We start from the raw sequence: 13,342 nt of genomic DNA, 5'->3' as shown, positions 1-13,342 counted from the left end.
TATCTCTGTTGTTTGGGCCTTTCACCCACAACTCAGTTCCAGGCAGGCCTCTAGGATCCAAGGCGTGCCATTTCCTCCAATTCTTATACATCTTTTTTATAGCAGTCCAGCTGGTGGTGTTTCCGTATCTGCTGATTCTCCATATATTTCCCAGGGACATAACAGTTGTTTTATACAATAGTCCTTGACCACTTGAAACCTCAAGGTTTTTGCTGCAGTTGCCAATACGCAACGTACGTACTCATGTCAAAACACAGTAGTTCATCCACAGTAGGCCTCCATGGCCTATAACATATTACATGGATATATGCATTATATATGCATATATATAAATCCCAACGTTTCCTCCCTTTGATACATGATTAATACCATTAATTATTGTAAAAAGAAAAGGAGGACTTGTGGCACCTTAGAGACTAACAAATTTATTTGAGCATAAGCTTTCGTGAGCTACAGCTCACTTCATCAGATGCATTTCGGATGCATTCAGTTTTCCACTGAATGCACCCGATGAAGTGAGCTGTAGCTCACAAAAGCTTATGCTCAAATAAATTTGTTAGTCTCTAAGGTGCCACAAGTCCTCCTTTTCTTTTTGCGGATACAGACTAACATGGCTGTTACTCTGAAACCTACCATTAATTATTGTATCACTTTATAATTTTGCAAGCAATTCAATTTTATATATTATTTGCTCCAGAACTTCTTGTCACTTTCTTATTTGGCAGTATAGACATAGCATAATAAAGGTTAACAAAATCATTAATGCAAATAATATAACAATAGGATGTAGCATTAAATTTAGAAGAGCTGTAGCACTGGGAGACCATCCTTTAAAGACATCATACCAGTGATGGACTGTCAATTGTTCTCCTTCTTTCCCCAGTTTTAATATTTGACCATTGTGGACCAGAATGTTAATTTTTCCCAGCTGAGCAGATTTAGATACATCTTTTGCATATTGCCTGATTTTTTTCACTTTCATCAATCAGTTTTTCCCATTGTTCTCAATGTATCCCCAAATTAAAGGACCAGTCCGCATCTTTTGGTATCCAAACAATTTCCTTTTTTAAAAATAGAGGACCTCGGAAAATAATTCCATCAATAATGACTTCTGTTACATTACATTTACATGACTCAATTGGGCTTTTTTTGGTCATTCTTCCCCAAAATACATGTTTTTCAGTGGTTGCCACACAAATACACCCATTGCCTAAATCAAACACTCTTGTGCTATTAGAGGCTAAATTTTGCATAGTACAGTGTCTGCTTCAATGGTTCAAATGACATCCCTCTAGGGACCAAGTTATCTGTGGGCACACTCATTTATTTCGCTCCCACTCCTCACAATGTTGTGTTAATTCTTCTAATGTATAACCCCCTTCTTCTTGAACTAGGTGGGTCCCACTTATTTCTATTTGTCATAATTCTCCATTAATAATTTTTGGCAACCCCCAGGCCATTGCTGCTTTTCTCTGCTTCCCTGTGTTGTGTAACAGCATTCTGCCTTTCCACTCTCCTCTCAGAGTGGCTTGATTCCAATTAAACTCCTTATATTTCTTCTATCCTCCAACTCGTTGATTCCGTATATGAGGATCTTTGAACCATTCAAAAGGCCATTGCCCATTACTTGACAGATTGACCATTCTCTCTCTCTATTGTATCCCATAAGTTTGCATCTGTGCACATCGTTTTGCTAGTACAGATTTATTGTTAATTTCAGACACACCAAACAGATTTACATATAGAGACATTTCCAAGGCTTGGGCTTGTTTCAGCTGGAGCTCCACACTTCTTATTCCTTGCTCTGATAATGCACCAAAATTTTGTGTTACGTGTCTGTATAACCCCCAAAATCTTACCCAAGGCTGACATTTTCCCTTGTAACGTCTCAATATCAAATAAGTTTAAAACTCCAGCACCAATGCCACTTACAATATATTCCCCTATATCTCTTTTATTTCATATAGTCCCATCTCCCCATTGTTGTTGCCACTCTTATAGTAGAGGTAGGGCATATAGCACATGCTCCGGATGTTGTGCACTTATGTTTATTTGCATTCTTTCCAACCAGATCGTTTGGTCTACAATAGTTGGGGCTTCAATTACTTCTCCCCTTCTATTTTGGTGTTCATCTGCCATGATTCTTGGTGCAATCTTCATTCATTCTACGGATTCTCTGAGTTCAAGGACATTCCTGCCGAACGAGTGATTCCGGACAATTCACCATCCATGTCTGGCTCTCCGCTCTCATCCTTCTATTACAATTCAAGTATTCTTGAAGTTGTTAAGTCATATGGCCACATGCACTTACATGCTCCAGCATGCAAGATTGTACCTTCACCCTTTTCAAGCCTTGTTGGTTGGTCTGTCGCCCAAAATGTCAGGTATTCGACGGGCTGGTCTGAGTGCCTCCAGCAATTCTGGACTCCCTCCAATGGTGGACGGTTCAGAGCAAAGTATACTAGAGTTTTCCCTTTGCTGATTCTTTTCCAGACAGGACCATAGTCACAGATGTTTCCACAATAACACGGTTTGTGGTTGGAGCAGGAAGCATCTCTTCATATAAGCATTCTGGAGCTTCAGGCTGGTTACAATGCACACAAGGAATGTTGAGCACAGATCAGGGGCATAGTGGTTCACATGCTCACCGACAACACCACAGCAATGTATTATGTGAACAAACAGGGGAGATCACTCCTATCAGCTTTGTCAGGAGGCAGTAAAGTTCTGCCAATTCTGCATTGAAAAGAACTTCATTCTCACAGCCATTCATTTACCAAGTGCCCAGAATCACGTGGCTGATCATCTCAGCAGGAACTTTTCTCAGAATCACGAGTGGTCTCTGAAGAGCGGTGTGCTGAGGTACATATTCGGAGAATGATGCGTTCCTGCTGTTAACCTGTTTGCAGCGAAGGACAACAAAAAGTGCCATCAATTTTGCTCTCAAGTGGATCTCAGTCTGGATTCCATGACAGACACATTTCATCTGAGTTGGGGATTAGCTCAGATGTATACTTTACGCTGAGTCCTGCTCATTCCTTAGGTAATCCTCAGGCTAAGTAAGGATGGATCATGCCAGACTGATTCTCATTGCATCAGTTTGGCTGAGACAGTGTTGGTTTTCCAATCTCCTCGGTCTTTCTGTTCTTCCATCCATTCCTCTTCCTTGTCCCGATGGATTGGTTTCATTCCATGGTCAGATTTCACACCCAGCACCGAACAGTCTACACTTCCCAGCATGCATGCTGTGTGGCTAGACAAGGAAGAGAAGTCCTGTTCCGAAGCTCTTTGGCAAGTTCTACTGAATAGTAGAAAGCCCTGTATTAGGACTCCCTGTGTGGCAGAATGGAATTGTTTTTCGATCTGGTCCCTCATCTCGGGGACTCAACAATACAGTTGTCAAGGTTCCTCCCCCACTCTGAACTCTAGGGTACAGATGTGGGGACCTGCATGAAAAACCTCCTAAGCTTATCTTTACCAGCTTAGGTCAAAACTTCCCCAAGGTACAAAATATTACACCCGTTATCCTTGGAATGGCCGCTATCACCACCAAACTAATACTGGTTACTGGGGAAGAGCTGTTTGGACGCGTCTTTCCCCCCAAAATACTTCCCAAAACCTTGCACCCCACTTCCTGGACAAGGTTTGGTAAAAAGCCTCACCAATTTGCCTAGGTGACTACAGACCCAGACCCTTGGATCTTAAGAACAATGAACAATCCTCCCAACACTTGCACCCCCCCTTTCCTGGGAAATGTTGGATAAAAAGCCTCACCAATTTGCATAGGTGACCACAGACCCAAACCCTTGGATCTGAGAACAATGAAAAAGCATTCAGTTTTTACAAGAAGACTTTTAATAAAAAATAGAAGTAAATAGAAATAAAGAAATCCCCCCTGTAAAATCAGGATGGTAGATATCTTACAGGGTAATTAGATTCAAAAACATAGAGAACCCCTCTAGGCAAAACCTTAAGTTACAAAAAAGATATACAGACAGAAATAGTTATTCTATTCAGCACAATTCTTTTCTCAGCCATTTAAAGAAATCATAATCTAACACATACCCAGCTAGATTACTTACTAAAAGTTCTAAGCCTCCATTCCTGTTCTGTCCCTGGCCAAGACGACTACAGACAGACACAGACCCTTTGTTTCTCTCCCTCCTCCCAGCTTTTGAAAGTATCTTGTCTCCTCATTGGTCATTTTGGTCAGGTGCCAGCGAGGTTACCTTTAGCTTCTTAACCCTTTACAGGTGAGAGGAGCTTTCCCCTGGCCAGGAGGGATTTCAAAGGGGTTTACCCTTCCCTTTATATTTATGACAACAGTCATGTGTTCAGAACATTGTGGAATACTTGTTATACCTCAGTCATCTGGTTTGTCTTTCAGTTCATTCAATTTTGGTCCTACATTCTCCAGTTCAAGGGGAAATCAATCTTCTTGAACTCCTTGATAGTCAGATTTCTGAAAGGGCTCACTTGTCTCTTTCCACCAGTGAAGGAAGTGATTCTCAGTGGGACTGTAACACTGTGTTGGCCAGGGCCCTACCAAATTCATGGTCAATTTTGGTCAATTTCACAGTCCTAGGATTTTAAAAATAATAAATTTCATGATTTCAGATCCTTAAATCTGAAATTTTATAGTGTTGTAATCATGAGGGTCCCAACCCCAAAGGGTGTAATAGGGAGGGGGGTTGTGATATTGCCACCCTTGCTTTTGCACTGCTGCTGGTGGCAGTGCAACCTCCAGAGCTGGGTGCCCAGCCAGCAGCCGCTGCTCTCTCACCGCCTCCAGCAGCACACAGAAGTGAGGGTGGCATAATACGGAGGGGGCTTCACTTTTCAGGGGGGACAGGACTGGCCTTACAGGTGGGGGATGTTGTGGGGGGATTCCATGATCACCTCTCCCTGACACACAGCCAGCCCAAGGCCTCTTTAACCCCTGAGCACTAGGGCACTGGGCTCGGGGAGGGGCAGGGCTCAGGGCACCCTGGCTGAAGGCTCCTACTGTACACCAGGCTCCAGCTGCTGGTCCTAACCAGGCTGGTGAGGGACAGGACTTCCCCTGCAGGGGCTACTCCCAGGGCTGGGTCAGACCCACCTCCAGGAATCTCCCCCAGCTGCAGGAAGCTCTGGGGCTGCTGGCTGGGAGCCCATTTCTGAAGGCAGTGCAACTGCCAGCAGTAGTGTAGAAATAAGGGTGTCATGGCAGAATATTGCCACCTTTACTTCTGTGCTGCTGCAGGCTGCATCGCTACCTTCAGAGCTGAGGGGCTCTCTCATCTGGGAACTGATTAAGGAGGTCAGACTGAGGCTATGTCTACAGCCTATGTCAGCATAATTTATGGCACCTTAGAGACTAACCAATTTATTTGAGCATGAGCTTTCGTGAGCTACAGCAAGTGAGCTGTAGCTCACGAAAGCTCATGCTCAAATAAATTGGTTAGTCTCTAAGGTGCCACAAGTACTCCTTTTCTTTTTGCAAAGACAGACTAACACGGCTGTTACTCTGAAGCATAATTTATGTTGCTCAGGGTTGTGAATAAAACCACCCTCCTGAGTAACATACGTTACACTTACATAAGCCCTTGTGTGCACAGTGCTGTGTACAGCGCTCGAGCGGGTGCAGATGTGCCGATACAGCTGCGCTACTGCAGCACATCTGGTGAAGACGCTCTGTGCTGGAGAGTGTCTTCACCAGATGTGCTGTACATTTAGACGTTTTCTGAGAGAGACAGACAGAACCTGAAAATTGAGTTTTACTACAGCTTGGCTAGTACTCAGGGCTAACCAGAATGCTTTAACCTTTATTCCTCTGTGTTGACCTAAGGGTTTTCTGTGCTGTATTCCAGTTGACTTAATAAGCCCTTCTGTTTTGAAAATACTGCTTGAGTGTCACTGTAACTGCTTGGTGAGGTGCATTAATTCCTGAAGAGTGTACAAGTCTCTACCAGGAATCTATCTGAGTTGGACTTGCTGAGCAGAGCTCACAGTGTGAAGCAGGAGTGCTAAAGCTCAGAGGTTCAATCTCAGGAGGTGGTGAGGCTGCGTGGCCTTCCCTGAAGGAAGCTTGGGACCCCTTGTGAGTTGGGCACATCAAAGAGGTTCCTCCAAATGACTGTACCAAAGTTGAGGGCATACCACTGATCCTGTTAATCCATGGCAATGGGTATTCCATGACCCACTCTCTGGCCCCTCAGCATTAGAGTCTAAATTCTTGATGTTTGGTGTGGAGGAACTGAGGGGGGTCAGAGTGGCGCCACCCTTAAATAGCCTGGGGAGTAGCTCAGGACCAGAGCATGTGTGCCACCCCTATAGATACTGCTGGGGAAGTTCTTTGGCTTTAGTGCCCTTTCGCATGCACACCTGAGTGGAATTCATTTCTGCATCCTCACCTTAAAGAACAACAGGTAAGTAACTGTCTTGTCTGCTGACTTCACTGCATCAGTACACTTGAATCATATTTTCAAGTTTTTCTTTCCTACTTTGAGGGCTAGGAAACGCTTTAAAAAAATGAAAGATGAATTTCTAATGTAATCACATGACTCAATGAGCTGGGGCCCTAGGCATTTAGAGATCCTATTCCTTAATCCATCCCCATGGATACATCCAGAATATCTTCACTCTGCTTAAGAAATGTAAGTTTCAGAGAGGAACATTGGTCCATGTTTTTCCCAAGTTAGCTTCATTTGAGGACAGTAAATTGTTGATTTTGAACACTGCTTATGCTTTTCCTAACTGACCTCTGTGTACAGGATGGTTGTGGACACTTCATTTGTATTGTAGGAGAGAACAGGAAACAGTAGATGCCTAAGGGCTAAAATTCTGGCAAGTAGCAGCACAAATAAACTAACAATCAGCTGTGAAATGTTTCACCTCAGTCTAGATAGGTGCATTTCAGATAAAAATTGTTTAGAAAGGTGCAGATGCCCAAAGTCTGAGCACTTGGCATTCCTTGGCAATGGCCAGCAAACTCTTGAAGTTTAGGCTGGCTGTGGCTACATTTTATATCAGCTGCCAGAAAGTAGATGAAAAGAGACTTGAGAACCCTGCCCTATATGTGGTTAGGTAAGAAGCACTCATGTGTACTGCATAACTGCTCCTTTTTTTCCTCCTAGATCTCCATCTACTGGTGGATGTAGCTTGCAAACAGGAGCACTTTCCAAAAGAAGAATTAAGAGAGTGAGAAGTGGGTGACAAGCATGTGAAAATGTGCATTAATTGCCAACTGGGTTCTCCATATCAGACCCCAGAGGCAGTGCTTTGCACACAATATGCACTTTGGAACTTTTCAACTGTTTTAAAAAAATCTCTTTCCTTTTGCTTTTGTTAGTTTTATGGGGAACTAGTCACTCCACTGTTTACTGCATCTCTTTTGTTACATTTTCTACTTCGACAGGTTGTAAAACATCTAGCGGCTAGGGTGTTTAATATGCAGTAATTGTTTACCTGCCTAAAATTGCTTAGAAACAAAAAGCTTGGACACTGTAAACAGGAAACCTTAAAAGCCTCTACAAGACTTTCTTACTGGGGAGCAAGCTGTTTCTCCTGTTGTATTTGGAATCTCTCTACTTCACTTTGTTGGGGAGTGTAGTCAGCACATCCCCAGTTTTGTGCTAATAGTGTGTCTCCTTGGAGTTATACTTGCCCTTTAAAGGGAATTGTGTGAGAAACAAAAACATTGGGAGGTCACTAGATTCCAGGTCTGAGTGGGTCAGGGATTCCAGGAGAGCATCTCTGGGAAAAGTGAGCTAATTTTCTAAGTGATTAATCAGGGAAATGCTCTTCCATCCAAGCACAGTGCTCTGTTTCAGCAGCAAGTGTGTCTGACCGATGAGCGTCCACCACACACAACAGCCGCTGGATCTTTTACATAAATGAAACATTCTTCTGTTTTAATAATTTCTTTTAATTCTAGTGATATCTATAATGGTAAGTCATCTGTTTGTTTACTATTTTAAGTAGGTCTTCACAAGGCACTTGTTTAATATAATTTAATATATTGACAGTAGAGTTAAGATTTTTAACAGCTATGTATTTGTATTAATATTTATTAATGTTGAAATACTGACAGAAGGATAAAGGATGCATGTGAAATATTTGTTGTGTTAGGATAATATATGTGAATGAGGCAGCATTGAAAACATGTAACTCTAATTGATTCCTGCCAGTTCATGTATCTTTATAGTCAGTGAGACTCAGTCCAATATAATTGGGAAAATGCACAAGGAAGAAGCAGAGCGAATAGGCCTGCTATTTGTCAGAACCCGAGTTATGGCCTCTAAATCTTCCTACAGTGTACAGCTATGTTCATTACCTCAAAGACAAACTCTGGATGGTAGGATGAACCAAGATCAGACCTTTTAAACCCCTGCCAAGGCTTCAGACCAGAAAGTTGGAAGCTGGGGGATGGTCTTGGGACACTAGCAGGAGCACTACTATACTGACCTTCCTCAGAGCTGCCATTTTACATCTTTCGTCATATGCATACAGCAAGTTTTCAGAGGGTTTGAATGTTTTAGGGGGTTGCATCTTCTCAGGCCCTGCACTCAAATTAGAATATGTTGAAACCCAATAGCAAAAATGGACTTTATGCATTCAAATAGTTAAAGGGAAAAGGAGTTCAGCAATACAGCAGGATCACTGAAATCTGAGTTTGGTTTGTGGCACCCCAGGCTGGCAGGGTTTGGGACTACTTCAGAGGATGCTGTTGGAATAGGGGAGAGCTTCATTACCCTCTAGCAGTTTCTGCCATTAAGGAAATGGTGACAGGCTTTGAGGAGAGTCCTGTCTAGTTCAACTGCCCTGACTGAGAAGTGAGTATGAAGTCATAGGGATCACTGGAATTCTGCATTGCCAGACTGGAGCTGTTACATATTAAGTAAGGAAGCTTCCTGTCTTAACTTTCTCAGTCCTGTCTACACCAAAAGATGTGATGTTCTTTTGGAGAGGTGAGTCAAGGAGCCTTGGCATGGTTTAAGGTTCTACTGTTTTAATGATTAATTACGAAATCCTAGTATTTATTACCTTTCTGAATTAAAAAAGGCCATGGAGCTGGATCTCCTGCCATACTTTACATGCACAGTACTATCAGCTGTAGCTTTCCTTATCCTTAATTAACTCTCAGGCACATTGTGAGAGGGCAGAAGAGAAAAGACACTCACTGTGTAAAGAAATCCATATAGTATTGCACAACTAACAAGTCTCAGGTAACCCAGCATACTGGACATCTCAATATTTTAGCACTTTTAGCATGGATGTATTTCAGTCAGTAAATCATAAAGTGTGACTGCTTCAACCAGGCACATTGTTTTACTATTTTCTTGTTAATGGGAACAATGTGGAGTTTGGTTACACTGAGATGTAAAATTACAGCAGCACATACAGAACATAAAGTTATTAAAGTGAAATAGATGTTGCATTTATATTCTCAGTATGTGTGTTTAAAATGCAGATATTTTAAAATAAATATTTTATCCAGTAGTTCCTGATAGCACCTTTATAAATTAAAAAAATCATTGCCACACTAATAGGCTTCTTAAAAGTATAGTCTACCAGATTTCCCCCTTGGGTAACTGCATTGACTTCTGTGGAGTTCACCAGGGATGAATTTGGCTCCATGTGTATCCAAAGGGTCACTATCTGTCATGTTTTTGAGTGCAATTCCTTTCTCATAAGCACCATGTTTTATAGAGGTTCTCTCCGAACTAGCCTAATGAGAGGCTGGATGGATAGGATAGCATATTTTCTGTATGGTATATACTAGGGAGTTTTATATGTCTTCCTCAACACAGATCCATCACATGCCTAGTTACAAACTTCCACTTGCAACCTAACTTTGAGGTTATAGGTCTGACCTATAGTATTATTCACCTCCCAGTGATGTCAGAGGAGAAAAACAATTGAATTCCAGACCTCTGACATCAACCTGACCTGAAACGTTCTTGCAGTAGCAACTAGAAAAGGGCTACTGAATCTAAATTAGCAAGAACTGAAGAAAAGCTGTGCGTGAAATGGACAGAGTCCTTCCCAGGGCCAAAGACATAAGGCTGCAATAAATCAGTACATTCTACAGAGGGGAGTTGCTTCAGATACTGGCTTGACGCCATTCAGAGTGTCACGGGAAGGCTGGGAAAGTGCCTGCCATCACACTGATAAATTCCCTACTTCATTTGTTTATTGATCTGACTTTGCATTTTAATTTATTTTATTATTTATTTTTATCTTTGCTATGTTCGACACAGACTTTGCTTTAATGTCAGTTTGAAGGACCAGTTAATTACCCTGATTTATATGTGATAGGTTAATCAGTAAGATAATCAGGGATGTGTTGAATGCAGTTTAGCTGTGGATCAGGAGAGGGAGTCCAGGAGCTCTGAGAAACAGACATCAAGGGGGTGGGGTTGTTGCCTATGGCTGCTCCACCCTCACTTTGTCAGCAGGTAGAGAGAAAGCTTGCAGTCCCAGGGGAGGGAGGCAGAGAGCTGAGGAACACAAACTGCAAACCACAGGCTTCCTCCTCCAAGGAATTGATCCAGAAGTGCTTTTCTGGAGGGAAAGCTCTTCCACAACATCTACATAACTTTTCAAGTCCACCTCAGGATTCAGAGTCCTTGCTTCTGGGATCTGTTGCCTACTTTGTACTGATTGCAGTCTGCCTACGTTTGCTGCTGGATTTTTGCTGATATTTCCAAACTTTGTTTTCTTTCTCACTCCCCACATTTCGAGCTGATCATTGTATGTGCTGTAAGGAGAAGAGAGACTCTTTTATTTGAATGGAGTATTCAGAAATGCTTTTGGATTCATTCTAAGGTCTTTCGATTGCATTTGGACACTTAACTTCAGCCATGCCTGGCCCAGGAACTTTCAGCCTGGAGTAAATTTCTACCTTTGATCTTGTTAGATTGTCTTTCCGGCTGTGGAATTCCATTCCTATCTACCTGCATTTTGTGTGTGTGTGTGAGAGAGAGAGAGAGAGAGAATTATGGGACACTTTTTGCTAAGCTGTTAGAAGTTGGTTTTGTCCAGGATTTATAGAAAACATTTCCATCTGTTTCAGCCCCTGTGGATTCGTGCAGGCAGACTACTCAACAGGTTTGCAGATCTCTCTTAAAAATCCATATCTCCCTTCTCAGGAGAATGATCAGTGTACCAAGTCATTTTAGTTGCCAAATTTCCCTGTCCTCTCTACAATTATGAAGATTCTTCAGTACTTTTTATGTGACCTTTGGGTAGCTCATATGGATTTTTTATTTTATTTTGTGGGGCTTTTATTTATGATTGTATTAACATGTGCTTGAAAGCAATTACAGAAGTTCCTGGGCGTGCACAGGAATAGCATAAAACAAGGACATGTTGGTAACTTTTTGCTCAAAGCGTGTGCCTAAACTTTTAAAATGTTTTGGGGGCCTTTTTACCTCCTGGGAATTTGAAAATAGGTTGAGAAGACTCTTGTTCATCTAATGAATTTTGGAAACTGAAGATCAGAAGATATGTGTTTTAAAACAGACTCCAAACACAGATTACTAGTAATTTCCTATCCTTATGCTGAAACAGGAGAATAAATCTTGATCCCCAAGCCCAAGTGAGCGAGGCATTTCTAACAGAACAGGGATGTCAGGGATCAAATAAATTTGGAGGACAGCCCAATAACAAACACTTATTATTTATACTGAACTTTAAAAATACTGCTGTAATTATCAAAGGGAAATATACTCTCTCCTCCAACATTATTCTTTAATATGTGGAGTTGATGGAGGACACTGATACTTGTAATTAATATTAAATCGGAAGAGCTCATGCTTTTGGGAATGAGATATGTGGAAAAGATAACTAGCTGGAGAAAAGGGCAAGTACATCTAAGATTGATCCGTTCAACCTGCTGATCATCTTGAAATGTAATCCTGAAAGGGCAGGAGCTGTAGACACACTTCTTGCATGGCAGAGACTCGCTCTGTGATTAGCTCAGGCAGGACTGAAATGCTACATAGTGTTGTTGTGTGTCCTGGCTGGGTTTTTTTAATGCCCATTTGTTCAGTTTATGTTGATCTTTCTGGATTTATCCATTGGAGGAGAAGGAGAAACGCCTAATTTAAATTGTTGGTGTTTGGTTTTTATTTTGTTAAGGCCCCACAGGCCTTTGGGCACTTGGCACCAAGGAAGAGAAATGATTATGGTGAGAAACAGAAGAGGAACCCAATAAGGAGTGCCAGGAGGAAGGGGCTGTAGGTTACTGAGCCCCTCTCCCCTCCTTCCCATCTGCCCCACTTGAGTGGAAACACACAAAAGCTCTAAACTTAACCAGCTCTGTCAACTGTTGGAACCTGCTGGTGGGGTGAGGACACATTCCTGAGCGATATGTGTGGCCGAAGTGCACTGCTGCAGCTGGTAGCATGAGTGCTGGCCCCCAGCTGCAGCTGGCTGTCCTCTGGCCTTGGCTGCTAATGGCTACACTGCAGGTCAGACTTGGCCTTACTGGGCTGGCAGTGGCAGCGGCAGTGGAGTCAGAGAGATCAGCAGCACAGAAGGCTATCATTAGGGTGATCCCCTTAAAAGTGGAGCCAATCACATTGGAAGGAGTGTTTGCTGATATTGCTGAGGTTACTCCAGCAGAAGGAAAACTGCTGCAGGTAAGAGAAACTTTATTCTATCCCATTCCATTGGCCTTATGCTCCTAGTGCTGTGTGCCTTCCCTCCCCTTCCCCCCCACATTGCTTCCACTCCTAGTGCAGTGGAATCGTCTTTATTTCCCACGTGTACATCTGTAACCAGAGGAACCATGTGTTTTTTCTCTCTGAGCTGCTCACCTGTTTGCTTTGTGGTATAGTATAGTATCCTACTGCTCTTTAACCTTTCACACTGTGTCTCTTAAGATAATTTCTTTTATAACTGTTTTTTCGTCCTGTCATCAACTGTAGTTGTATACTAATGCTGCTAGTGTACTAATGCTGAATGTATGGACATGGTCAGTTGCTCCTATGGGGATTATTACTTTCTATCATAGTTGGTGATACAATGCAAAGTCTGGTGAGCCACTTTCCATGTTGCGCAAACACCGCTCAAAGAGGATGGGCTTTCCTCTGATAGATTTCCCCTGCCTCCCTCCTTACTTTTATATTTCTAATGGAGCTGAGGGATACAGGTGGATTCTGTCCTCCATAATTATTGATCCAGAATCTGAGTGTTGGCTCAGCTAAGGAGGCAAATTATCCTCAATTCTCAGGTTCCCCCCCCCCGCATCAGTACCTTACCTGTTATAAGTGTAATCAATATCTGTTTCTAACATCTTGATCGAAAGAGAGAGGAGAGCCTCTGAACGGATTATAGCAGCAGAGGCTGTGACAGA

At 42.4% G+C, this 13,342-nt stretch overlaps 2 protein-coding genes across 2 annotated transcripts in view; both read left to right on the top strand.

Moving 5' to 3' along the window:
* Window positions 1-7,183, top strand: part of HSF5 (heat shock transcription factor 5) — a 64,125-nt gene extending 56,942 nt beyond the window's left edge. The window contains 1 exon segment of the mRNA XM_048823927.1: window positions 7,116-7,183. Coding sequence (XP_048679884.1) covers window positions 7,116-7,183 — 68 coding nt within the window.
* A 3,270-nt stretch (window positions 7,184-10,453) lies between these two features.
* Window positions 10,454-13,342, top strand: part of RNF43 (ring finger protein 43) — a 132,760-nt gene continuing 129,871 nt past the window's right edge. Inside the window, exon 1 of the mRNA XM_048823916.2 lies at window positions 10,454-12,626. Coding sequence (XP_048679873.2) covers window positions 12,390-12,626 — 237 coding nt within the window. The 5' untranslated portion in view covers window positions 10,454-12,389. The remainder of the gene's footprint in view (window positions 12,627-13,342) is intronic.

Source organism: Caretta caretta, chromosome 17, assembly GCF_965140235.1.
Source record: "Caretta caretta isolate rCarCar2 chromosome 17, rCarCar1.hap1, whole genome shotgun sequence".
In the NCBI taxonomy this organism is placed as follows: domain Eukaryota; kingdom Metazoa; phylum Chordata; order Testudines; family Cheloniidae; genus Caretta; species Caretta caretta.
The sequence above is the reverse complement of the archived record's forward strand: the minus strand, read 5'-3'. Positions and strand labels throughout refer to the sequence as shown.